The following is a 26,714-nucleotide window of genomic DNA, read 5'->3' on the forward strand; positions in this document are numbered from 1 at the left end:
AGGGGTGGGTCCTGTGACGTCAGCGAGTCCGAGCTGCCGGAGAGAAGCCTGGGGCCGGGGGCACCGAGCGGGGAGAGCCCGGCCCCGAGAGCAGAGCCGCGAGAGTAGAGCGGGCGGGAACCGGCCGGGAGCCGGAGCCCCTCAGGCACCTGCTCGACCGCCCAGACGATTGGCGCTCACGGAGTGGCCCGCAGGCCCCCGCCCGGGCCCAGTCCCTCCCCGGGCCCCCCCATGGCCCGGGCCGCAGCCCTCCCGCCGTCGAGATCGTCGCCGACGCTGCCGCTCCTGCCGCTGCTGCTGCTGCTGCTGCTCCGGGAAACCGGTGAGAAACCGCAGACGCCCACCCCCACCCCGCGCGGACCCAATCCCTTCCCCACCTTCCGAGTGGGGGAAGCCTGAGCACCTTCCCCGCTCCACCCCCAGTTCACCGAGCCCCCTCTCCCGAGCCCTCTTCCTGGCTGGCCCCTACCGACTCCGACCCTTTCCTCTCTGGAGCCCTCTCCCCCCATCACCCTTCTTTATCCCAACTCCCCAGCCTACTCGGGACTTCTCGGTTACCCCTCCCCCTTCCTCAGATTCTAACACTAAAAGGGTTAAATCTGAGTGTTCGCGACACCCTCCCCACCTCGCACGGAGCTGTCAACCGGATCTGGGGTTCCGTCTCCGCTTACCCCCTCAGGCATGTGGGGAATTTCTCCCCGCCTCCCCCAGCGGGAGGGTCGCGATGAGACAAGACCATCCCCATTTTCCTTGTCCCAGGGCTGGGCGTCTGAGGCCTCGGGAGAATTGGGGGCAGGGGGCCAGATGTCCAGGTCCTCCATGGGGGCTGGGAGCTCGGACTTTGGGTTCCTTGGAGGGCCAAGGATGAGTTCCGGCGACCTGGGGAAGGGCCTGACGGCTCCAACCCTGGGCCTCAGGGAGATGAAGGCTCTGACTCTTGGGACCCAGAAAACAAGGGGCTGGGGCCTGGCTCTTGGGCCCCAGAAAAATTAGGGGCTGGGGGCTCGGTCTCCTGAGTCCCAGGCAGAATGGAGGCTACGGGCTATGTGTACTGGGTCCTGGTCAAATTGGCGGCTGGCAGGGCTCAAACTTGGTTCCAGACCGTGAGCAGGGGGCTCTGTCTCCTGGGTCCCCGGTAAAATGGGGGGGGGGTGGAGGAAGAGGCTCTATTCCGTGGGCTTCAGATTTAATTGTGCATATTGGAATGTCTTCTGAAATCCCGGTATGAAATGTGGGCGGGGGACCCTGTTCTTGGCTTCTAGATGTAATTTAGGGCCAGAGGCGCTATCTGGAAGCTGGAGCTCGGTCGGGGGCGTCCCAGGCCGAAAGAGAGGCTGAGTCCCGCAGGCTGGGACCCTTCCCTCGCCTTGTGAGCCGTCGGCTGGGACGTCCCTGGGGAAGTTTTACCGGTTTCACTTTAGCTGAACCCGGGCGGGAGGGGCGGGCGCTTTCCCGGCTCCCGGTTCCGGACTCCCAGGTTTCGGGACCTTATCTTTCCTCTGGTCGCGTCCTTGTCTCGGAGCTGCCGCGAGGGGGGACGGGGAGGGGGACGCGCGGGGCCGCCGCCCTGATCCCCCGCCTCTCCCTCAGCTCTGCCCACCAGCCCCCTCCTACTCCCCTCAGCCCCCTTGAGGGAAGGCGCAGCTCTCAGAGGAGGGAGGGGCTGGGAGGAAACAGGTGAAGGAGGTTCTGGCCCCGCCCCTTGCAGGTGACTGGGCTGTTTATTCCCAGCTAGAAACTCTGGATTTTGGAGTTTCCCAAGGGTTTGCCCAGAAAGTGTAGGCGGGGGCTGGGGAGGGTGGGGGGAGGGCGTCTTGGGGGAGCCCTGGTTACCTCTCTGACCTTATTTTTCCCAGCATGTCTCTGAGTTGTATCCCAGCCTTCACTCAGAGCTGGGCACTGCCTCTCCCTTGGTGTCAGAGATAGGGAGCTGAGGTCACAACCTGCCGCTCCTGGGGAAGTGCTCAGAACCCACCTGACCTTGAGCCAGGCTTTGACGTGATGCGCGATGTCATGGAGGCTTCTAGATCTCCCTGGGAGACCCATCCTATTCCTGTTCCCATTTTGCAGATGGGGACACAGAGGTTTCAAGAAGGGCAAGCCTCTTTCCCAGGGTCCACAGCCAGTCCCCAGGAAGCCGGACTGCAGACTTCAGAGCCTTTCTTGGCTCTGCTCCACTGGGTGCCTCTGAGCCTCCATTTCCTCCTTTGTAAAACTGAGATAGTAACCCCTTCCCTGCAGGGCCATTGGGAGGATTCAGCGCTCCCGCTGATCCCATGTGAAAGCTCTTAGCACCTGGGTAGGGGGCCTTCCCCTTTCCTGACCCCTCATCCTTGCACCTACGCTCCCTGCTTTTCTCTCTGCCTCCGTCCCTCTCTCCCTGCTCCCCCCCCATCTCTCCCCTCTTCATTTCTCGCCTCTCTCTGCTCCTCTGGCTCTCATCTCTCACAGAGCTCTTTCTCCCTTTCCTTTCCATCCACCTCTCTTTACCTGTCTCTAGCTCCTCAGCCTTTCCCCTCCTTGGCCTCCTCAGACAGAGGGTGCACCGCCTGGGCCTCCAGCTGGGTCCTCCCCAGCTTTCACTGCTCATCCTTGTCAGCCAGGCAGCCCCACGGTATTGGAGGGGGATGGGAAAAGAGGGGACGGCGGGCCTGCTGTCTCTTCTCGTTAGGGAAGGGGACTGGGCAGCGAAGAGGGGGTGGGTCTGCTCACTGGCGGAGCAGGGAGGGGGGAGGGGACGGGGGAGGGATACATGGAGAGGTTAGAGATACAGGGATGGGGACAGAAGCCCATGGAGCATGCATCTGAAACAAATTTAGGGATGGGGTCAGAGACAAACACTAGAATGGAACCCAGAGATGGGGAGAATGAATTACAGCCCACAGGGGTGGCACAGAAAACTACTGAGAAGGGACAGAGAAAGACAGGGGAGGGGGAGGAAGCTGGACAGACACCAGAATAAAGGCAAGAACTGCCTAAGAAGAGAGACTTAGAGATTTGGTGATAGGCCGGGAGCCCCAAAGCCCCCAGCCATCAGTGATGGAGATGTCATGACCCAGGGAGGTCAGGGCATAGGCGAGCCTCAAGGCCAGTAGTATGTGGGGGGCCACAGGGAGTGGTGGACATAGGAGGGACAGGGAGTTAGGCACAGGCCAGCTCCTCCGCCCCACCAGGGACGCTGTTACATTTTTAATGTCCCAGCAATGCTGAGAAATGGAGCAGGAGGGGGAGGAGAAGAGAGACCCAACGAAATGGCCCAGGCATAGGGGAAGTGTGTCAGAGATGTGGAGAGATGGGCAGAGATGGGGACACCTAGAAGGAGGGGGGTCCCAGGGTCAGAGACCCTGAGAGATGTACGCCAGAAATCCCGAGAGATTATAGAGAGCCCAGGAGTCAATGCAGGGAGCGAGGAGACCCAGACCCAGGGAGACTGGGCTCTCAGATGTCAGACATGGAGGAGAGAGAATATGAGAACAGCTAAGGGTGCCGGCGATCTTCCTGGGCTAGTGAAGAAGTTCCGAGACGGGCTGCAGCGTGAGGGAGACCCAAGTCTGTGAATAAACTGCCCCCCGAATAGCTAGTATGTGAATACAGTGTATGAGTATCCCGATGTCACCGAACTGTGCGCTTCCAATGGGTGGACTGGACGGTTATGGGAATTACGTCCCAATAAAGCTATTAGAGAGAATGTGAGAGACACGGAAAGCAGAGACTCTGAGAGAGATGGAGGCAGAGACCAGAGCCCCTAGGAGGTGGAGGCAACATAGGGCCTGACTCAGGGCTCAGGAACCAGATGCAGAGAGAGACTCAGGAGATCAAAGTGACAGGACCTGCAAGAGGGAGGCCAGAGTCTCGTGGCCGGAAACGAATTTGAGGCACGTGTAGATGGGGTATGCGAGTGCTTCTTTCTGTCCAAATGGCTCCGCCAGGAAGAGCAGACCTAGAGACTCACCCCCAGAAATACCAGACCCCATAGACAAAGCCTGCAGGGTGGGCGAGCCCCTGCAGAAAGGCAGGGAAATCTCAGCCTGGGGAAGGGAGATAACCGCCATCTGAGAGGTGACTGGGGGAGACAGGGAGGCAGGTGCAGAAATCCTGGGCACAGCCAGAGAGCCCCACATCCTGGCTGCTGCTCCTGCTGGTGCTCACCACCCCCCCCCACCCAGACCGGCTCCCGGATGTCCGCTGTGGGGGTGGGCACTGTGATTAATGCAATTAATTAATTAGCAAGGTGGCTGAGGCAGCAGCTGCGGCCAGTGCTCAAAGCACTCCGGCCTTCAAGGGCCTGCTCGAGTCCCGCCACGCCCTACAGGGCAGGTCACAGTATTTATGGGTCAGGAGGGGGTGAGCCAAGCCCTGAGGAGCCAGCCAGGCAGGAGCCCAGGAGTCCGGGCCCTCAGCCCCCTACTCCTCTGGGGTGCTGTCCCTATGCACTCACCTTTCTGCCTTGGTTTACCCTTCCCCAGATCTCAGGGTCTCGGGCTCTGTCTCTGTCCCTCACAGTTTCCTGCTGGGCTCGTACAATGCCCTGGGCGGCCCCCACTCTGCCACCAGGAAGCCCGCGGGCCCCGGGGCAGTAGGGAAAAGAAGCGTGTCTGGGGACCCGGCAGACTCCTCATTGAAGCTGTCACTAGTCTGGCTTGCTGGTGAGGGAAGCTGAGTGAGGTCCGTGTTTCCAGGGCCATACTCTCCCCCGCTGTGGTGCCAGCCAGGTCCCAGCCAAGGTCAGGGCGCCGGCACCCACCCAGCGGCACACGGGACGCTAGGATTCTAATTCCAGGTCAGGCCCACCCCTTGCCCCTAACTCCCACAGCCTGCTGGCCTCGTGTCCCAGCCCTTCCACCTTCTGAACTGGCCTCCGATCTGGCTCATCCCTCTTGCTCACAGCCCCAGCCCCCCCAGGTCCCTGCCCCATCCCGTTCTGAGGGCTGTGGGCAGAAGCACACACCTCCCCCTGCCCCCGCCCCGCTGGGTGTGACTCTCTGTGGCACCCAGACTCCTAACTTAGCCTCAGCCTGTGTGATCGGGCACACCGCTGTTTCTCCACCTTCATCCCATTCATTCATTCATTCATTCATTCATTCATTCATTCCTCATATTGATGGAGCTCCTGTAGTGTGCCAGGCACCATTCCAGGCTCCAGAGTCATATTAGCGAACAAAGATCTTTGCCCCTAGGTCCTGATGTTCTTGTGGTGAAGACACATCAGGTGCCTTGAGGAAAAGGAAGCAGGGTCCACGGTGGTGGGGTCGTTATTATCATTAGGATGGTCAGGGGGTGCCTAGTGGAGCAAAGACCTGAAGGAGGTGAGGGAGGGTGCTGTGGGGACATGGGGGGGGGGTAAAAGCATTCCAGCGTGAGGGACCAAGAGCAAAGGCCTTGGGGTGGGGCTTGCCTGGCATGTCTAGGAACAGTGGGGGGGCCGGTGTGGCCGGGGCAGGTGAGCCCAGGGGAGACGGTGGGAGACAGGCGAGAAAGAGGATTCCGAAGATCATGCAGGGCTTGTGGGCCACTGTAAAGGCTTGAGTTTCTTTCCCAAGTGCGGGGAACCTACTGGATGCTCTGGACGGCCAAGCCAGAGGATTTTAGAACCTCATGCATTCGATGAGTATGGCGTCCGCTAGGAGCCCGTCTCTGTTGTGGATGCTGAGGGCATAGCTTGTGAACCTAACGGGGGCAGAGAATCCCTGCCCGGGTGAAGCGCCAGGGAGTCCTGAAAGTCCACGGTGGGAGATGGGGCCCAGGGCTCTGCAGAGGAAATGCGGTGCAGGGGGCGGGGCGCCAGGCCCCCTGGGGCAGAATGTTGTGGATGAAAGACCTGCCTGAGGATTCTGCCCCCAAGAAGCTAAGAGTGGGGGTTGTTGTTTGTTTGTTTGTTTGTTTTCAAGATTTTATTTATTTGATGGAGAGAGAGCACAAGCAGGGGGAGCAGCAGGCAGAGGGAAAAGCAGGCTCCCCACTGAGCAGGGAGCCCGATGCGGGACTGGTCCCAGGACCCTGAGATCATGACCTGAGCCAAAGGCAGGCGCTTCACTGACTGAGCCACCCAGGCACATCTAAGAGTGGGTTTTTTAAATCCTCTGAAGCAGGCAGTGCTGAGTAATGACCCTAGATCCGGGAGGGCCGCCTTGCTCAGAAGACACAGGCATCCTGTGATCACAAGGCCTGCCTTAGGGTGGGAAATCTGGGTCCTCAAAGGTGGGGGGGGTGCTCTGTGGGCCTGAGCTCGGGTTCCCTGGAAAAGGAATCGAATCTCCTTCAGAAAGCCCTCCCGGCCTGCCTCGGTTGGGTCAGGCCTCGGCTCTGGGTTCTTATCCCCACACCCCTCCCCTTCAGTCTTCCTGGCATCCTCAGTGATGCCTATTGGTGCGACATTTGTCTCCCCGCCACATTGTCAGCTCTTGGAGAGCAAGCACCTGACTTGTCCTGTCGCTTCTGCCGCACCCGCACTCAGCACAGAGCCAGATATTAATTTGGTGGTATATATATATACACATTTCTTTTTTTTTTTTTAAGGATTTATTTATTTGAGAGAAAGACAGCAGGCATACGTGCACACAGGGGAGGGAGCAGAGGGAAAGAATCTCAAGCAGACTCCTTGCTGAGCACGGAGCCCCACGTGGGGCGCGATCTCACAACCCTGAGATCACAACCTGAGCCCAAATCGAGAGTCGGATGCTTCACCAACTGAGCCCCCCCCCGGCACTTCCGTAGGGTGGTGTTTATTGAGCACCTACTACATGCGAGACCCTGGTGTAGACTCTGGGGGCACAGCAGGGAACAAGATAGGCATCCCGTCCTCGGGGGCCGACTGTCTAGCACCCAAGACGTCTTTGCTGAGCCACTCATTGTTGCGTGGACTCGGATGGGGTGGGAGCAGAGTCCAGTTTCTCCCTGCCCCCACCACCAAATCCCTTTCAGTTCTAAGTCCCCGTCAAGGAGTCAGCCTCCTGCCCTGCGCCCAGTCTGCATCTTAACCTCTAGGTCTTCTCCTGAGCCCTAGTCAGGACTTTGTGCTGGCTAGCCAGGTTTCCGTCCAGCTCCGCCTGCCCTTCAGGTTCCCTCGGCTTAAGCCTAGTCATTCTCCAGCTGAGGGACCCTCAAGGGCTCCCACTTGCCTTAAAGGAGGGAACCTGACTCCTTGGCCCCACCCTCCTTGGCTCCCTCCGGAGCTCACAAGGCCGGATGGCTTCTGACAGAGTGCCCGTCCCTCCTCACCCAGCTAGAAAGGGGCAGAGCCTTCGGGGACCCTTGTCCCACACTCAGTGCCTTGGGAGGCCAGGTGGGTGAAGGGTGCTGGCCTCTGAAGGAAAAGGAAGGCTTTTCTCAGCTCCACCCGGCTGGGGACCCCCAGGAGCCCCACGTCCTGACTTTTTTTTTTTTTAAGATTTTATTTATTTATTTATTCGACAGAGATAGAGACAGCCAGCGAGAGAGGGAACACAAGCAGGGGGAGTGGGAGAGGAAGAAGCAGGCTCATAGCGGAGGAGCCTGATGTGGGGCTCGATCCTATAACGCCGGGATCACGCCCTGAGCCGAAGGCAGACGCTTAACCGCTGTGCCACCCAGGCGCCCCCCACGTCCTGACTTTTTGTCTGACATTTAATCGCCAGACGCTTCGGTGGGTTAGTAGCTTACTGAGCCCTAGGTCGTGTTTGAAACAACGCTGTGTGGGCGCAAAGTAAATACGAGTGAAGCTGGATTTGGGCTGCGGCGAGCGGCTGACGGCCGCTGTTGGACTCACCCTGCAAAGCACTGATGGGAGCAAATCATTTCATGGAAGCGTCACAGGGGACCCCGCAGGGTAGCTTGAACATCCCCATTTTACAGATGGAGGAAGTTAGGCCCAGAAATATGGTCACCCACCTGGAAGGGGACTGAGCCTGCAGGAAGTCCATGACAGCCTGCTCAGGGGTCCCCCACTCTGTAGTGTGACCTGTCCACAGGGGAGGCTGTTTAACTCTCAGGCTGTTTGGGGACATGTGTGGAGATTCCACGAGATGGTATATCTATGACACAGTGGTCTTGACCGATGGCTTCTTTCCCAAAGTTTCTGGAACTGGCCCCGCTGGTGGGACTGCCTTCTGCCGGGGACCCTCTCATGAGGTCTCCTGCTAATGCTTCCTGGGTTCCCGCATGGGGCCGGCGGCCGCACACGCTCCCCACCCCCCACCTCGGTCAAGGACAGCTGGGCAGCCATTGTGCCCCTTACACAGGGCACTTGCCCTTGACCCACCTCAAGGCTGAATGTCAGGAGCCACTTGTAATTATACTCACCTGGCCGGCCTTTATTTAACAAACACTCATCTCCTGTTTCCTGTGGCCCCCGTGCTAAGTGCCCCACGAATATTTTTTTTTTTAAGATTTTATTTATTTGACAGAGACAGCCAGCGAGAGAGGGAACACAAGCAGGGGGAGTGGGAGAGAAAGAAGCAGGCTCCCAGCGGAGGAGCCCGATGTGGGACTCGATCCCATAACAGCGGGATCACACCCTGAGCCAAAGGCAGACGCTTAACGACTGCACCACCCAGGCACCCCCCCCCCACGAATATTCTTTAATCGTTATAACAGCCCCTAGGAGGTGGGCCCGTGATCATCCTCATTTTACGGCTGAGGAAACCAAGACACAGAGAGGTTAAATGACTTGCCCAAAGTCACATAGGCAGCGCGTGGCGGAGCCAGGACTCGAACCCAGGCAGTCTGCCCTCGGTCCCCATGCCATCCTGCCTTGCATGACAGAGCAACATTCCCCTTTATCCTGGTTTTTATTAAAAGTGAGAAAACATGGGACGCCTGGTTGGCTTGGTCGGTTGGGCGTCTGCCTTCGGCTCAGGTCGTGATCCCGGGGTCCTGGCATCGAGCCCTGCGCCAGGCTCTCTGCTCAGCGGGGAGCCTGCTTCTCCCTCTCCCTCTGCCTGCCGCTCTCCCTGCTTGTGCTCTCTCTCTATCTCTGACAATCTTAAAAAAAAAACAGTGCGAAAACAAGGGGCGTCTGGGTGGCTCAGTCAGTGAAACGTCCGACTTCTGGTTTCAGATCAGGTGGTGATCTCAGGGTTGTGGGATCGAGCCCCGCCTCTGGCTCCGAGCTCAGGGCAGAGTCGGCTTGAGGTTCTCTGCCTCTCTCTCTCTCTCTCTCTGCCCTTCCCCCTGCTTGCACGTGCTTGCTCTCTTTCTTTCTCTCATAAATAAATAAAGCCTTTTTTTAAGAAAGTGAGAAAAGATAAGTGAGAAAAGAGAATATACATTTTTAAGAAAGCGAGAAAAGATAAGTGAGAAAAGAGAACATACATTCACACAAAAACATGAATGTACATGTTCATAGCAGCTTTATTCACGATCGGCAAAAAGTGGGAACAACCCCAGTGTCTGCGCTGATGAACGGATAAAGGGAACACGGTGCATCCAGACAATGGAATATTATTCAGCCATAAAAAGAGAACAAAGCACTGACACACACTGTGGCAGGGCCGGCCCTTGAAAACATGGTGCAAAGTAAAGGAAGCTAGTCATAGAGGCCACGTAGTGTATGAGTCCATTTATATGAAATGTCTCAAAGAGGCAGATCTGTAGAGACCAAGTGGAGGAGTGGTTGGCAGGGGCTGGGAGAAGCGGGAACGGGGAGGGACTGATAATGGGTACAGGGTTTCTTGGGGGAAGTATAAACGTGCCCTGAAATTGATTCTAGTGACAGACACTATATGCAGCGACTCTTAGGAATATAAAAAAGCCATTGAATTGGACACTCTTTTTTTTTTTTTAAGATTTTATTTATTTGAGAGAGGGAGAAAAAGAGAGTGCGTGAGTAGGAGCAGGGGGGAGGGGCAGAGGAAGAGGGAGAAGCAGATTCTCCGCTGAGCAGGGAGCTGGACGCTGGGCTCGATCCCAGGACCCCGGGATCATAACCTGAGCTGAAGGCAGACACTTAACCGACTTAGCCACCCAGGCGTCCTAAATTGGACACTTTCAATGGGTGAGTGGGAATTATATCTCAATAAAGCTGTCACCAAAAAAAAAAAAAAAAAAAAAAGTGGGGGCACCTGGGTGGCTCAGTCGGTTAGGTGTCTGCCTTCAGCTCAGGTCATGATCCCAGGGTCCTGGGATCGAGCCCTGCACCAGGCTCCCTGCTCAGTGGGGAGCCTGCTTCTCCCTCTGCCTCTGCCTTCCATTCTGCCTACTTGTGATCCCTCTCTCTCTCTCTCAAATAAATACAATCTTTAAAAAATTTTATTTTGTGATAGGCTTATTTACTTTTTTTATTGATTTATTTCTGAAGGGGATTCTTTTTTTCTCCCAACATTTTAAAATGGAAGTGCCCAAGCGTACAGGTGGGTATATGTTGTGGGAACCACTCAGGAGCCTTCCTCCCCGTCTCCTGCCAGACTCGACAGTGGGTTACATTTTGCCACATTGTCTTCATGGCTTTCTCTGTAGCTTGTTTCGGTTTTGCGGACCCATTTGAGACTATGTTGCAGACATGGTGCAGCCCTGTATCTTCTGAGATGCAGGAATGCCACACCCCTACAATTGAATCACCGTGCTTAAGAATATTAGCGAAAATTCCAGAATAGCCCATAATCTAGTCCAGACTCCTATATCCCTAGTTTTCCATAAAAAGGGGTTTCCTGGATGGCCCTTTTGGAATGGGGACCCCACAAAGGCTCCTGCATGGCATTTGGGGCCCACATTTCCCAGTGGGGCCCCTTGAGTGACGGCCCCTCCAGGCCTGGAGGTGTCTGGGTCCTTCCCTCACCCACCGCTCGCTCTCTCTCTCTCCTTTCTCTCCAGGAGCCCAGGATGTGCAAGTTCGAGTGCCACCCGAGGTCCGGGGCTACCTGGGGGGCACCGTGCAGCTGCCGTGCCACCTGCTGCCTCCCGGACCTGAAGTCCGAGTCTCGCAGGTGACGTGGCTGCACGTGGACGCAGCCGGGACCAGCAAGAGCGTGGCTGCCTTCCACCCTTCCTATGGTCCCAGCTTCCGCGGCCCAAAGCCCGGCGAAGAGCGGCTGTCCTTTGTGACCGCTGGGCAGAGCACAGGGACCAGGCAGGGCACGGAGATAGAGCTGCGGGATGCCACGCTGGCCCTCCGGGGACTGACCGTGGAGGATGAGGGCAACTATACCTGCGAGTTTGCCACCTTTCCCAGCGGCACCAGTAGGGGGGTGACCTGGCTCAGAGCCATAGGTGAGCAGTGGGGAGGGGAGAAGGAGGGGAGAGGCGTCATGGGGGAGAGCCCCCCTGTGGATCTGTTTCTCTCTGTGCTCCAGCTGTAATATTGACTTTCCCTGTGGTCTTCGGTCAGTTAGCAAATAGCCATTAAGCGCCTGCTGCGTGTCAGACTCTGTCCTGCCAGTTGAGGTCACGGCAGGCCACAAGGCATTCAGAAATATACATTGAGCACATTCTGTGTGCCGGGCACTATTCTAGGCTCTAGGAGGAAAGCAGTGAGTAAGAGAGAGCTCCCTGCCCTACTGGGGCTAACACTTCAATAAGGGGGTGCCACAGAGTAAATAACATCAATAAGAAAAATAGGAGGGGTTCAAGTGGTTATAGGCACTACGGAAGCTGGAGGGGGACAGGTTACAATTGTGGCTAGGGAGGTCTGGTGAAAGCTGAACAAAAACTAGAAGAAGATGAGGGAACCCTGTAGGGCCATCTAAAGGAAGAGGATTTCAGGCAGAGGGAATGGCAAGTGCAAAGGCCCTGTGGCAGGGCTCATTTGAGGAAGAGCAAGGAAGTCAGTGTGACCAGAGGCTTGTGAATACAGGGAAAGTAGGAGGGGACAAGGTCAAGAAGATGATGGGGGGCCACGGATCACAGACAGCCTCGTGGGCCACATGAAAACTTCGGCTTTTGGCCTGAGAGAACAGAAACTGTGGGAAGTTCTGAGCAGGGGACAGGTGTGATCTGGCTTTGGTTTTCACAGGCTCCTTCTGACTGCATTTGCGGGCAAGGGTGGAAGCTCGGGGACCACAGGGCAGGAGGTAATGGCAACTAGACCAAGGTGGAGGCAATTGGGGTAGCAAGAAGAGGTCGGACTTTGGAAATACGTTAGCGGTAATGCCAGGGAACAATCAAAGTAGCAGACAAAGGGAACACCAGGATGTCGTGATACTCCTCAGAGTAAGCGGCCCGGTGGTCCCTTCTAGACAGAATGGTCAGCGAAAGCCTCTTCGTCAAGTCCTGAGGTGTAAGGAGTCACCCGCGGACACGTGTCCTCAAGCAGAGGAATGGATTCACACAGAGAGGGAACAGCATGTGGAACAGCCAGGATGTGGGGGCAAGCTTGGCATGTTCCAGGAACAGAAAGGAGGCTGTGTGGCCAGGGCTTGAGTGACCCCCCAACGGGGCAGGAAAACCAACAGGGCCAGATTGCGACGGCCTCCTAGGCAGAGAGGCAAGGCGGCTGGACTTCATCAAGGGCAGGCACTGTGGGGGTGGGAGGAGTGGGTGCGATAAAGCCTCCTGGCTTCAGCAGGGGTGGGGGGTAACCAGCACAGCCACTTGACAAAATGGGGAAGACTTAGGAAAGGCTTTTTTTTTTTTCCTTCCTTCTTTCTTTCTTTCTTTCTTTCTTTCTTTCTTTCTTTCTTTCTTTTTTTTTTTTTGAAAGAGCCTACGTCTTTCTAAATCTTGGGCATTGGCCTGGGATCCCACCTTCCCCCAGCAACGTCCCACAAGCCACATCGCTCTTCAACCCCAGAGGGTTTGAGAAATCTACCCTGTACCGTCCCTGGGAAAAGGCTTCCCTTTTTAAGGGAGCCTGAAACCCCAGTTGTTTTGCATAATTCAAAGCACAGATCCCCACCGCACCACCCCTCACAAAGGTCTCTCCCTGTGCCGTCATGGGTTCTGTTCAAGAGATACGTAGAGAGTACCTGCCTCCCACCATCTTCCTCCCGGGGCAGGAGCACGGAACAGAGCAGCCAGACCTCTGCTTTCACGGAGGAGCGAGTGACGGGAGTGCCCCTAGAAAGGGGAGTCATGTCAGGGAAGTTCCCTTGAGGAAGTGAAGCCTGGATTTGCAGGAGGAGGAAGAGCAAGCTAAGAAGAACGGAGGCCCAGAGCCTTCCAGGCACATGGTCACCAAGACCCTGCAGTGGATGGGAGCCGGGACTGAGGGGCCCGTGGGGCACGTGCACGGAGCGGTCAGAGGACAGATGGGCGGGAGACCAGAGACGGTATGGGGAGGCCCATCGGAGGCTGTGGCAGTCAGGGGAGAAGGGGGGGAAAGGAGGGAAGAAGGGGAGGCCATAACACATCGAGGAGCTCAAGAGGAAGCCAGAGAGGTCCACAGGGCAGCCGGAGCCATGAGGCAGAACTCAGGACAGTCCGGTTCTAACCGCAGAGTTATTCCTCATGGACGTTTTGTCATTTCCCTCCCGATATCTTTCCATGTTTTCCAGGAAGATGGGTGAAAAGGGCAAAGAATTTTCCAGCTTTGGGAATCTCTGCAACCTTTATCCCACTTCCGGCACCACCATCTACTGGTGATTACAGGAAAGAAGTGGGAGGCCTTTTGAGCTGGACCTTTGAACTGCATTATTGTGCTTTGGCTTTTTTGAAAAAAAAAAAAAAAATCTCAGCCTTTTCCAGGCTTTTGGACACTGTGCCTGCTTTTCTGGCAGAAGAGAACAGACAGAATAATATCCCGGCACACACTCAGCACAGGGAGCGCCAGGCACTGTCCAGAGGGCCTTATATACCAATTTAATCCGTCCGACAGCCCTACGAGGTGGGCATTTTAATTCTCCCCATTTTACAAAAGAGGAAACTGAGGTACAGAGCTGGGAAATGGCTTGCCCAAAGCCATGCCTCTGCTAAGCAGCAGAAGTGGGATTTGAGCCCCGGTGGTCGGGGCTTCACTGCTCAGCCCCATTGCTGGGGTGTCCGGGGAAGGACCGCAGGTGAGGAGTGACGTACCCCCTCCGTTCCTCTCCCCAGCACAGCCCCAGAATCACGCCGAAACACAGGAGGTCACGCTCAGCCTGGAACCCATGCCGGTGGCCCGCTGTGTCTCCGAGGGGGGCCGCCCCCCCGCCCGGATCTCCTGGGTCTCGTCCCTGGACGGGGAGGGCAGACAGAGCCAGATGTCAGGGCCTGTGCCCGGCACAGTCACCGTCACCAGCCGATACACCTTGGTGCCCTTGAGCCGAGTAGATGGCGTCAAGGTCACCTGCAAAGTGGAGCACGAGAGTTTCGAGGAGCCCATCCTGCTGCCTGTTACCCTGTCCGTACGCTGTGAGTGTATTGGGATGTGAGCGCATCCCCAGTATTGTCTACACTGGCTTCTCTAGGGCACTGTCTACACTCTGCCTGAGTGTTCTCTGCATCAGCCCTCCAGGCCAAATTCTGCACTGCCTTCCTGCCTAGTGTCTATACTGGCTCCCCTGGGTGACATCTACCCTGTGCCCCCCCCCCAATGCCTACGCTGGCTTCGCTAGGCTCTCTCCTTCCTGCCACAATCAGGGGTAAGCTGGAATGGGTTTACAAGGGCCAATTTTATACATTTTGTCCCAATCCCACATCCGGTGAAGTTCCATTGACAAGCTTGAAATTGACCACTGGGGAGGATTTACACTAAGGAAATTGGCAAACTGCAAAAACTGCCTACATCGATACCCCCAATATTATCCCAAGGATCCAGCCAGAGAGTGACTTAACCAGCTCTCCTTCGCCCTGTCCAAACACATGCCAGCCCCCAACTCAGCCTTTGCCACGCTAGCTCCCCAGGCAGTGCCTCTGGGGATCCAATTCCTTTCTCTGCTCTGGGCGTGGCAGAAATAACAGGCATTATCTCTGTGACTCCCTCAGACACGGCCGGCGTGGAGCAGTAACTTTATCGGAATGAGCCAGGTGGCATCCCTGGACGGCGTCTGCACTCACCCCCGCTGATGTAGCCTGAACCGATTTGTCCCAGACAGTTTCCATGGGTCCGCCTCCGGTTGGCCCCCCTCATTTCTTTAGGGTTCCCATCTCTCTGCCAACTTATCCCCTCTTCTGGGACTCTCCCTGTCTCTGAGCGAGTGCCCCCATTTCCTCCAGACCCCCCCGAGGTCTCCATCTCCGGCTACGATGACAACTGGTACCTCGGCCGCGGTGAGGCCACCCTGAGCTGTGACGTCCGCAGCAAACCGGAGCCCACAGGCTATGACTGGAGCACGTGAGTCCTGGGTGGACCTGGACTCCTGGGTCTGAGGGAGGAGGGGCTGGGGGCCTGGACCCTTGGGTCTGAGGGAGAAGAGGCTGGGGGCCTGGACTTCTGGGTCTGAGGGAGGAGGGGCTGGGGGCCTGGACCCTTGGGTCTGAGGGGGGGGGGGCTGGGGGCCTGGACCCCGGGTCTGAGGGAGGAGCCTCCGGGACCCGACCCTGAGTCCTCCAGAAGGACAGAGCTGCCAGTATAGGGTCTTGAACATTAGCCTTTATGTCCCTGGAGCTTGGATGTTGAAGTCTGTGTCATCGGGCACCAGGCCTGTGCTCCCCTGATGTCCCCCTCCAGTGACACCCCCCCCCACCTTCCAGGACGGCAGGCGTCTTCCCAGCTTCAGCAGTAGCCCAGGGCCCCCAGCTGATCATCCACTCAGTGGACAAACTGGTCAACACCACGTTCATCTGCACGGTCACCAACGCCGTGGGCACGGGTCGCGCTGAGCAGGTGGTCCTCGTGCGAGGTGAGCGGGTCTTGGAGGTGGTCAGCTCCCCAAGTGTTCCTCCCTTCTGGGTTCCGGGGCTGCGTTGAGGGAGGCTGTGCCGCCGGCCTGGGGAGGGATTCAGACCCGCCTTGCCAATGAGAAAGGAGGTCAGTGTGGCTTTTCTCTCTTGCCCCCAGGTGGGATCTGGATTGGGATGACAGGGTAGGCACTGAAGAAGAATCAGGAGGATGAGGCCTCCCCTGGGGGCTTTCTAGAAACTAGAGGCCTGGAAAGAGTCTCCAGGAAGAGACCCAGGGACATTGCCCCAGGCTCCAGTTGGAGAGACACAAACCCTAGACAGACAGAAACAAATGCATTTGAATACTGATCTCTTACAGTGAGTGCTGGTCAAGTCACATCAGGAAATCAGTTTTCTGGTGTGTTGGAACATTTGTGTTTCTAGGGGACTGTTTTGGAAATGGCGGCTGATGTGTCTATGGGTCGAAAGTTCTCTGAGTCTCCCTGATAGGAACTCACACTCAAATGAGCCCCGAGACAGGAGCGGAAAAGAACAAAACCAGCTAGCTGATGGCAATGGGGTTGAAATCACAACTGTAGACCCACACGCCTGGAGGGAGGCTGTGTGCCCTGGGACACAGACACAGGGACCCCAGGGCTGGGAACAGAGTCCCTTCCATGCCACAGCCAGCGGGACCCACATCTCCAGAGACATACTGTGCTTTGAGATGGCACTGGAATCAGAACAGAAACTCACCCAAAACAACCCGCACACTCAGACCCACTGTCACCAAGACACGCATCTCAAGAGAGCAGAGCCCCCCAGGATGCCACGTGTACCTGAAAAAAAACTTTTCTTGGAAACACCCTCCCAGCGCGACCGTCCACGCAGCACGCCCATGCAAACACACAACACCAGGAGTAGTGGCCTTGGTGGATAGGAAGGGGGCCGTCAGAAACGTGACCAAAGACAAACGCACACAAGAGTGAGGACGGACGCACCCACACACCCCTGGAGATGGGCGCCACGGCCAAAGACAGACAAGCAGATCCCCTTCCTGAGACGTAAGCTCATACCGCAGGCGCATGTGCACATGTACACGCACGCACGCACGCACACGCCTGGAAACAGATGGAAACAGACCCCGGAGCTATGACATAGCTGCTTGGAACCACTGTCCCAAGCAGCACACCCAGAGAGACACTTGGCCTGCCCTCAGCGAGGCTGACACACTCAGGTGCACAAACACACACCCCTGGAGGGAGACACTAACACGCAGACGTGCGGACAGCAACAATTGCGCACGCAGAAACCGTCACTCACACGCAGACATGCACGAAGAACCTCGAAGACATTCTCAGAGGTGCACGCCCTCCGAAACTCTTCAGAAACCCTGCTGCTTTCAGCAGATCGTCATCCGACAAATATTTGTTGAGGGTTCCTCTTTGCCAAGCGTTCCCCTTGATGTTGGGAGATACAATGGTGAACAAGACTCAGTCCCCGCCCTTGAAGACACACCCAGAGGAGGGTCAGCTCCGCCCACCTGGCAAGATGCCCGGCTGGAAATCCAGCCCCTGAACCTCTACCCCAGATACACACCCAAGAAACTGGTCTCCCCGTGAGCAGTCAGGAGGCACCTGTAAGGGGCGGAGCCTGCAAAACACAGACGCGGTCCCACCTAAGGGTCATCAAAGGAATACACAACCACAAACACATGGGCACCCCCTTAAACCCCTTCAAACACAGAAATCCCAGGGATGTCCCTCTCCAGAAGCCACCCCCCCACCCCCACCCAGAGAACACACCAGCTTCAGAGTTAAGCCCTTCATCAGTATTCACCCTGTAAAACATATTCACCCCTGTCAGAAACTGGGGTGTGTGTGTGTGTGTGCGTGTGCGCGCAGTGGGGAGTGGAACACACACAATCACACCCCCCAGGGAGAGACTCAGCCCCGTGCAAAGGCACCCCTCCTCCGCAGGGAGCCCGATGCGGGACTCGATCCCAGGAGCCTGGGATCTGGACCTGAACCGAAGGTAGACGCTTCACCCGACGGAGCCCCCCAGGCGCCCCTCACTCCCAGCTCTTGAGTCACATCCGGAGGGTCTCAGAGACTCATCGCATTCCCGCACACATCCAGACCCAGACGTGCGGTCACGGACACGTGGTTTGGGGTTCACATTAGCGCAACCATAGGTACACCGGCGCTGCTACAGGCTAGACAGCGCCTCGGGGAGACTTGGAGAACTTTTGACCCACAGACTCGGGAACACACCCACCAGCTCCAAAATACCACCTCCAGAAACACAGATAAACATTCCAACATGCGCCGAGACAGGTTCCCAGACGTCACTGATGGGCATTCCCAGTAAGAAGACTGTGTCATGCCTCTAACCGGTGTACCGGTATAGACGTGTATTCCAGAAAAAAAAAAAAAAAAAAAAAAAAGTTTCACAAAATAGTACTTACTCTTCCTACTTGGGATATGCTTTATCTAGTCTACTTTTTTTTTTTTTTTCTTTTTTTTTTTTTACTGCTCCTTGTAAAATCACAAAATATATTTGGCAGCGGGGTCCTGGCTCTACGTGAAAACACCACTCTTAAAAGAAACACCTGGAGAAACAGGTGCCCTCAGGACCCTGAGTCCCAGCCCCTCCCGTGTGCAGGGTGTGGGGAGGAGGGGTTTAGGCGTAAGTGGATTTCTCTCCATCAGAGCCCGCATGCAGGGGTGGGGGAAGGAGCATGTATAAAATGGTTCTAGCTTCAAACTGCATCAATGTCTATTCCTGGTGTGGGGCCCAGACCCGCCCCCATCTCTCCTGCCCCCCTGCACCCTTAACACTCCCTGGCTTCCTTCTCCACCTCCCCCAGACCCCTCCCCTCCCAGCTGCTGGGCCAATGCTGGGAGCACTAGCCAGCACTAGCGAGAGGGAGAGGTCGGGACTGTGGGCTTCCCGAGCCTCATTTTCCACAACTGGGGACATGGCCCAGACAGGCGGCAGGCCGCATCGCCTGGACCAGGGGCTCCCAGCCACTTCCAAGGGGGAGGAGGATTATCAGGAGGACCCTCCCCCTTCTTTCCGCCTCCTCTCCAGTCCAAAGGGCTTTGGAATCTGACAGTCTTGAGCCCAAATCCAGCTCTGCCGCTTCCTGGCTACATCCACCCAAGATGCCATGACCCTAACCTCAGAGCTTTTGGGAGGATCCCCCCCAGTCCGTCCCGAGCGGGTCACAAACTCAGATGCCTACGGCATCTCGTCCAGTGACCAGGTGGCCAGGAGTGGAACCCCTGTTCCGACCCAGGGAGCCAGCCTTCACTCAGCTACTGCCCGTCACCGGGTGGAGATGAGAGGTTGGTGTGGCCCGATCTGAGTTTCTTTCTCCCCAAAAGAAATCTGGAATTTTTTTGTTGTTGTTGTTGTGAAATCGCCTGGTTTTTGCAATGTTAGCAAGTTTAATTTTTTAAAAGCCCTGTGGAGGTATAAGGAAACACATCTGGGGGCCACCAGTTGGCAAGCTCCCCACCCCCCTCCCCTGTACAAAGTGTCCAGTGTGTGTAGCATAGAACGGATGGGTTCTCCCTTCCCTGCAACCTCCTCTGTCTTCTGCCCAGTCACCTCCCCAGTTCTCCCGTCGCTGCCCCTGTTGTCGCCTATGCCCCTCCCCCCCGCAGATGTGTCCTCTTGACCTCGTGTCTCCCTTTCTCTCTCTCACCCCTCCTTCTCTCTCCTCAGACACACCCCGGGCCTCGCCCCGAGACGTGGGTCCAGTGGTGTGGGGGGCCGTGGGGGGGACACTGCTGGTGCTGCTGCTTCTGGCTGGGGGGTCCTTGGCCTTCATCTTGCTGAGGGTGAGGAGGAGAAGGAAGAGCCCTGGAGGAGGAGGAGGAGGAGGAGGAGACAGCAGTGGAGGAGGACCCTACGATCCAAAAACTCAGGTGTTTGGGAATGGGGGCCCCGTCTTCTGGACGCCAACTGCCCCTGGTCCCCTGAAGCCAGATGGCAAGGATGAGGAGGACGAGGAGGACGAGGAGGAGAAGGCAGAGGAAGGTCTCATGTTGCCTCCACCCAAGGCTCTCGAGGACGACATGGAGTCCCAGCTGGACGGCTCCCTCATTTCACGGCGGGCAATTTACGTGTGACCCCGAGACAGACAGACAGAGACAGAAACAGAGCCAGCCACGCCAGCCAAAGGGTTCCAGACTGGTTGGACTCGTTTTTTCTGGACGACACTGGAGCTCAAATGCTCCCTCCCACTTCCCTGGGACTGGGAGGGAGCTGGAATCACACACTGGACTTCTGTCTCCAGGGCTGCATGGGGAAGGGGAGGCCCTGGGGGAGCTCGGTCATGGGGACCCAGAGAGGACCCACCGCCAAGAGAACTTGTTTTTGGCTCTGGCCTGCCCCGGCCCCGGGACACTCAGGAGTTAATAAACGCCTTGGAGGAAAACATCGGGGGTGTCTTGTAATACGTCAGACCCCCTCACTGCGGGGTGGGACAGGGACTGCTAGGTCCCAGGGGGTGGGAGCCTGATGGGGGCTAGACTTGGGAGGCCGGGGGAGGGAAGGGGGGGCTCTGACTATTTGGATCATTCACGGTCATGCTGGATGCCTGAGACCCCCGAGGCCAGTGCGACAGGGACTAAGTCGCTGGTTTCTGGGCTTAGAGGCTGGGAAGGTTGGACTTGGGTGGGGGTTGGGGGGGGGGTCCCAGGACTGAAGCTGCCTTTCTGGGGAGGGGGGTGGATAGCCAAACTGGTGAGAGCCCGGGGCTCCCCAGAACAGGACAGGGAACCTGGACTTCTGGGCCCTTGTGGGGAGGGGGCGAAGTGCAAACTTGACCTGGGGTTGCTGAGGATCTCAGGACGCAGGGAGGGAGCCCCCCCGCCTCCCCCCCCATGTTCTCTGGGCCCTGAGGATGCAGGGCAGGTGGAGGTATTAAGAAACCAGAAAAGTCCCATCTCGATGACACTGAACAGTGGCCTCCTCAGCCTTCTTCCTCTTGCCCTGATCCCAAGGGGGTTTTCAGTGATTCAAAGGGAGGGGCTGCAGCTCCGTATCCCTCTCCCCGCTCACCACCTAGAAAGTCTCCCAAACCCAGGCCTGGGAATGAAGTGGCGTGGGAGGGGCAGGGTTCGGTCCCAGTCACCCCTGCTGTCCCGAGCACCCCACGGCCCCCTCTCTTAAGACAGGTGGGGCTGCCGATGGGGGGACCATGAGGGTGGGGGACCGTGAGGGCGTGGCTGGAATGCGCACCCTGAGCCGCCAGGTGGGGCTTGGGGCCTTCATTTCCCACCAGTATTGACTTCCACTTACTCTGCCAGGGACACAGAGGTGACTCAGGCAGACGTGGCCCCGTCCCCCCCACCTCCCCGCCGGGCAGCGTGCGGTCAATAAAACCAGGAATAACAGTACTTTCAGGATGGCTATGTGTGGACTGAGTGAGCGGCAATTACGGTTCTCCCCCCAACTCGAAGCCCTCCCGAGGCCGCCAGGCTGTGGAGCAGGAAGTTGTGGAAACCAGGGACCCAGACATTCTTCCTCTGGGCAACTGTATCTTCTCATCCGGGCAAGGGGGCTGACCGAGGGTGGTGCCTGTGGGTGGGGCTTTTGCACATGTGCAATTTCCTCCGGTGGTTTATTGTCTTGTCCCCCCCTCCCGGGGGTCCCACATGTCTCCTCCCCAAGATGGGAGGGAAGCACCAACAGGCAGGGGTGGGAATTTGGACAGTCTGGCGTGGGGTGGGTCCTGGAGCACCCACGCTGGGCCCCTCCTTGCACGTCTGGCGAACCCCAGCCGTGCCCCAGACCGTGCCCCTTGGAGCTCCCAGTGTGGTGTGGAAATTGGCAAGTAAACAGGTGACATCAGGGATAGAGAAGGGCTACAACTGAGAGGCCCAGGGGGCCATAGCTTCTCTCCATCCCTTTTCCTGTTAGGTTGGACGAGCCACGTCCTCTGCCCAGGATTCCCTGTAATGAATGAAGGGTTCTGATCCTGATCCCAGAATACCCACCGTTCTGCACCTCTAAGCTCTGCCCCATCACCTCCCTTCCCTCCTCTCCGCCCCCCTTCTCTGGCCCCATGGTCTCCTTGCTGTTCCTTCAAAGTAACATGAGGCTTCCTCCCCAGGGATTTTGCGCTGGCTGTTTCCTCTGCCTGGACTGCTCTCATTTCCTCATGGCTCGCCCCCTACGGCTCCTTCAGGTCTTGCTCAAATGTCACCTTACAGGAAGTCTCTCTCTGATGACTCTTGGGGTCCCCCGCTCTGTCACTTCTTACCATCTTCCCCACTCTATGTTTTTACCCTCGATCCCTTTACTGCCACCTGGCATGTTAGCCATTGTGCTGTTGGTCTCTCTGCCCAGCCTGAACAGATGTTCCGTGCGAGCGGGAACTTCTCTATGTTTTGTTCACCACTGGCACCCAACAAATTCTCAGTAAGGACTAGGGAGAGGAGGTAGGCAGATGGGTGATGACTTAGGGAATAAGGAACTGTGGCTTCCTCCTGGAGACCCCCTTACACTGTGCCTCTTCTTGCAGAGACTCCCAACACAGCAGGCGCGGGGGCCACCGGTGGCATCATTGGGGGCATCATCGCTGCCATCATTGCTACCGCTGTGGTCGCCACGGGCATCCTCATCTGCCGGCAGCAGCGGAAAGAGCAGAGGCTGCAGGGGGCAGAAGAGGAGGATGAGTGAGTGATGGGCCCCGAGAAGTGGGTGGAGGAGGGGGTCCCAAAATTGGGAAGCCCAAGGGGTGGGGATAGGGGGAGTGACCCCAAATAACTGTGACTTAAATGGGTAGAGAGGGGAGTTTATTTCTGTCTCCCATAAAGTGTGGATACAACAGCTATGCTCTGCGAGCCATCAGAGCCCAGGCTCCTGCTACCTTGTTGCTCAACCTTCCTTTCACTCACATTCCAAGATGGCTCCCCATTCTTCTAGCACTGTCTACCTACTTGACAACCAGATATGGCCATCCTGGCCTCAAAGCCCCCATTCCTGCCAGGGGGGAGACAAATAGAGGGCAGTGAGCTCCGCAAGGGAACTCATCACTTTACCTCACTTCCCATTGGCCAGAACCTGGTCACATGGTACACCAGCTGCAGGGGGAGCTGGGAAATGTAGTCTTTACTCTGGGCAGCCATGTGCCCTGCTAAAATCTCTCAATATGAGAAAGAAGGAGGCTGGATATTGGGGGAGAACTAACCACACTCCTCTGTGTAGAGCACTTGTTATGTGCCAGACTCAGCAAAATGCTTTTTACATGTGTGACCTTAATGAAGCCTCACGTCCGTTCATTGATTCAACAAGTATTCAGAAAGTACCGACTCAGGGCCAGCCATGGAGGTTAGAAATGCAATGATGAGACAAACATTTTTGAAGTGTTCACACACACAAATACATCATGGAAACAGAAATTCTCACAGTGAGCTAATGATACCCATTTTATCAAAGAGGAAACAGGTCCAGAGAGCTGAAATCACTTGCTGAAATTCATCCATCAAGTGAGCATTTGGGGGGCAAAATGATTGTGAAGTAACACTACCCGGTGTGCGTGTGTATGTGTGTTTGTGTTTCTGTGAGTGTGTGTGTGTGTGTGTGTGTGTGTGTGTTTGTGTGGCAGGGGTAGGGACACTTGTTAAAAATGCAGATTCCTGAGCTTACACCAAACCTATTGAATCAGAACTTTTACAAGAAGGACTTGGAATCTGTACTTATAACAAGCTCCCTGAGTTATTCTGATGCACAAGGAAGTTTCTGACCCTCCGTCTTTAACATCTAGTCAGTTTAAACCAACAACTTGCTATCAACTTCCTATGCCCAGCCCAGTGCTGATAGCCAGTGGTGCCTGAGATGGCCCTGGCCCTGCCCTCCTGGGGCTCACAGTCTAGAGGAGACAGACCCATCCCTAGAGAGTGGCAGAGATGGTCTAGAAAAGCTGAGGGAGCTGTGAGAGGCCAGAGAGGGCACCTGATGCAGCTCGGAGGGTCAGGGAAGGCTTCCTGGGGGAGGTGACATCTGAGCTGGGGATTGGAGACATGGTAGACACTCATCTTGATGTATACAGGATGCTCTGGTCTATGGGTATGTATAAAGAGGGGATTTTAATACAGTTTGGAGGACAGGAAAGCATTTCAGCTATTCTTTTTTTTTCCACAAAGATTTATTTATTGAGAGAGAGCACGAGTGGGCAGGGCAGAGGGAGAGGGAGAGGGAGAACCCCAAGCAGACTCCACACTGAGTGCAGACCCCCACACAGGGCTTGATCCCACGACCCCGAGGTCACAACCCGAGCCAAAACCAAGAGTTGGACACTTAACCGACTGCACCACCCAGGTGCCCCTCATTCATTTTTTAAACAAATACTTGCCGACTTCCTCATAGTGAGTTCTGAGAACGCTGTTGACGACACAGATCTCATTTTTTCCCTCACATTGCTCACAGTGGGATAGTTATTGAATGATATCAAAAATAATGTTTCAAATACAAACTCAGTAAGTGCCCCAAGGGGGAAGAACAGCTAGATATAACCATATATCAGGAGTCCCTACTCCTCCTGGAGGATCAGGGAGGCTTCCTGGAAGAAGATAAATTCATGGGATGAATAGGAGTTAGCTGGGGATGGGGGGCACAGGGGAGCAGCAGAAAGGGAGATCAAGCAGAGAAAAGAGCATCTTCAGTGATCCTGGGATAGGAGGGCTTCTCGGGTCTGAAACTCCACTTGACCTACCTCCTACCCAACAGTCTGGAGGGGCCTCCCTCATACAAGCCACCAACCCCCAAGGCGAAGCTGGAGGAGCCCGAGATGGTAAGCACTTTCCCTGGAGCCCAGGCTGCCCCCACCTCCACACCCCCACCTTTCCCCACTGAGGCCGGGGCTAGGAGGGGGGACTCATGGGGAGAGGCCAGCTGTGAGAGGGTCCTGACCTGCCCCACTTCCTTCCCTGCAGCCTTCCCAGCTCTTCACACTTGGGGCCTCAGAGCACAGCCCACTCAAGACCCCCTACTTTGATGCTGGCGTCTCGTGTGCTGAACAGGTGGGAACTCGGGAGGTCAGGGGTGGGTTTGGGGTTTGGGTTTAAGGGCCAGGGATCAGCTCCTGACATAAAAGGTCAATCACTAAAGGTCACAACTCAAGGCCAGCGCTGTGTCTCCAGTCAGAGCTTAGAGCACCAAGATGTGTTGAGGAGTCAGTGGGGGAGATCATGGTTGAAAAAGTCCAAGGACATGAGGTTAAAGTCACTTAGTGAAGACTGAACTTCAGGTTGGACATCTGCATCTGCCAGATATTGTGCCTGGAGATGCGACAAAACTGATTGTCCTTCCCTTCCTTGACAAATCAAGGTTCAAGGAGCTCTTTCGGGCTTAAGGTTAAGTAGTTGAGGTCAAGATTGAAGTCAAAGGTTCATGGAGAAAGGCTTGTGGTCAGGGATCAAAAGACAAAGGAGAGGCCCAGGACTAACGCTCTGGGTTTTGAGCTGGGACAAGCCATATGATGGCTCCAGGCAAATTCCCCCCAGGCCGACAAAGGCTGAGGTCAGGTCTGGTTGGCATAAGGAGATGGTCAGGATTTGGGGGTCAAGGGGCAGATTGGGATTCTGTGTCATGCACAGGAGATGACCTTGGGCTCTTTTGCCTTCTCTGCCCCCAGGATATGCCTCGATATCATGAGCTGCCCACCTTGGAAGAGCGGTCGGGGCCCCTGCTCCTGGGGGCCACGGGCCTGGGGCCCCCCATCCTGGTGCCTCCAGGGCCACCTGCTGTGGAGGGGGTTGCCCTGGACTTAGAGGATGATGAGGAAGAGGAGGAAGACTATCTAGATAATATCAACCCCATCTATGATGCCCTGTCCTACTCCAGCCCCTCTGATTCCTACCAGAGCAAAGGCTTTGTCATGTCCCGAGCCATGTATGTGTGAGCTGCCGTGGCCCTGGCCTCTCACCTTTCACTTTTTGATTCCTCCACTTTCTGCCAGGGATCTAGTGCCCCCTGACCTCTGATAAGACCACAGTATGTTAACACACAAAAATGCATCTCATCTTTGACTTCTGCCTTGGTGGCTCAACTGTGACCTCTAATCCATGATCTCTGACCCAGAGAAACCAGTCATGACAACAGAAACCTGGTAACCTTATCTCACATGGGGGTGGGGGAGTATGTTCCTGCACAACCTCTGACCTAAGGACTCCTAAGACCTTAAATCATACCTCTCACGTCCCATCATCTCCAGACTCCCCCAAATCCCAAAGAAGACCCCAGACCTCTGGGTTGTCCTCAGGCAGTAAAATCCCAATAGTTCTGCTGGGGTAGGTGTTGGGGGTATCCTGTTGCTCAGACCTGAGCCCTCCAGGCAGCAGAGCCCCACTCACCCCCTCCCCATCCTGTGTTCCTCAAAGGCAAGAGGAAAGGGAATCCCCGGCCCAAGGCAGAGCTTCCCCATCTCCTCCCTCCTGCAGGCAGGAGTGTCAGGGTCCAGACCCTTCCCTGAGCCCCCACTACCCCAATTCCTGTCTACAGGGAATTAAGCCCCAGCCCAGGACTAGATGGGGTAAGCCTCATGGGGTGTGCCTTTCCGGCCCCAGCCTTGGAAGAATAATTTGCTGTTATTTGAAGACTACTGAGTCCTTTTACTCCTGCCCAGTGAGATGGGACCCAAAAATCTCCTGGGCCGGGGGGGGGGGGCGGTTGGGGGGGGGTTGGAGGCTGGAGCTATAACACTGTTTTTGTAATATAGCATTTCCTACAAAATCTGAGTTTATACTTTGACCGGATGTCAATTTGTGTTTTCTGTGGGATATGAAGGGGATGGGGGTGGGACATGATGAGAAACAAATAAGGCGCCTAGAGCTGAAGGAAATCAGTAGGCTAGAAGTCAAGATGGGTTACAGGCAAAAAAAAAAACAAAGGGGCCAAAGATATAAAAAAATTTTAATTAAGTGAGGGGATAATGAGCAAAAATGCGTAAGCCAAAAACATAATGATGGATAATGAAAGGAGAGGGGGAGGAGTCCAGGGCATGGTGGTTAATGACTAGGAACGATAGTCTAATGGGTGACGGACGGAAA

At 56.1% G+C, this 26,714-nt stretch overlaps 1 protein-coding gene across 2 annotated transcripts; it reads left to right on the forward strand.

Annotated features, from left to right (window-relative positions):
* NECTIN2 (nectin cell adhesion molecule 2) lies at positions 1-26,255 on the forward strand. 2 transcript variants are annotated; one of them, XM_045812947.2, is made up of 9 exons: positions 1-322; positions 10,786-11,181; positions 13,942-14,238; positions 15,043-15,160; positions 15,520-15,668; positions 22,187-22,340; positions 24,394-24,457; positions 24,600-24,686; positions 25,301-26,255. In XM_045812947.2, the coding sequence occupies exons 1-9, from the start codon at positions 232-234 to the stop codon at positions 25,565-25,567; spliced, it is 1,623 nt and encodes a 540-aa protein (XP_045668903.1). In that variant the 5' UTR covers positions 1-231; the 3' UTR covers positions 25,568-26,255. The 2 variants fall into 2 exon arrangements, with proteins under 2 accessions (XP_045668903.1, XP_045668980.1); XM_045813024.2 differs by lacking the exons at positions 22,187-22,340; positions 24,394-24,457; positions 24,600-24,686; positions 25,301-26,255 and adding an exon at positions 19,381-20,117 and having other exon boundaries at positions 2-322.
* The last annotated feature ends 459 nt before the right edge of the window (positions 26,256-26,714 follow it).

This window comes from Ursus americanus, chromosome 21 (assembly GCF_024610735.1).
Source record: "Ursus americanus isolate L20-20 chromosome 21, mUrsAme1.1.p, whole genome shotgun sequence".
Classification (NCBI taxonomy): Eukaryota; Metazoa; Chordata; class Mammalia; order Carnivora; family Ursidae; genus Ursus; species Ursus americanus.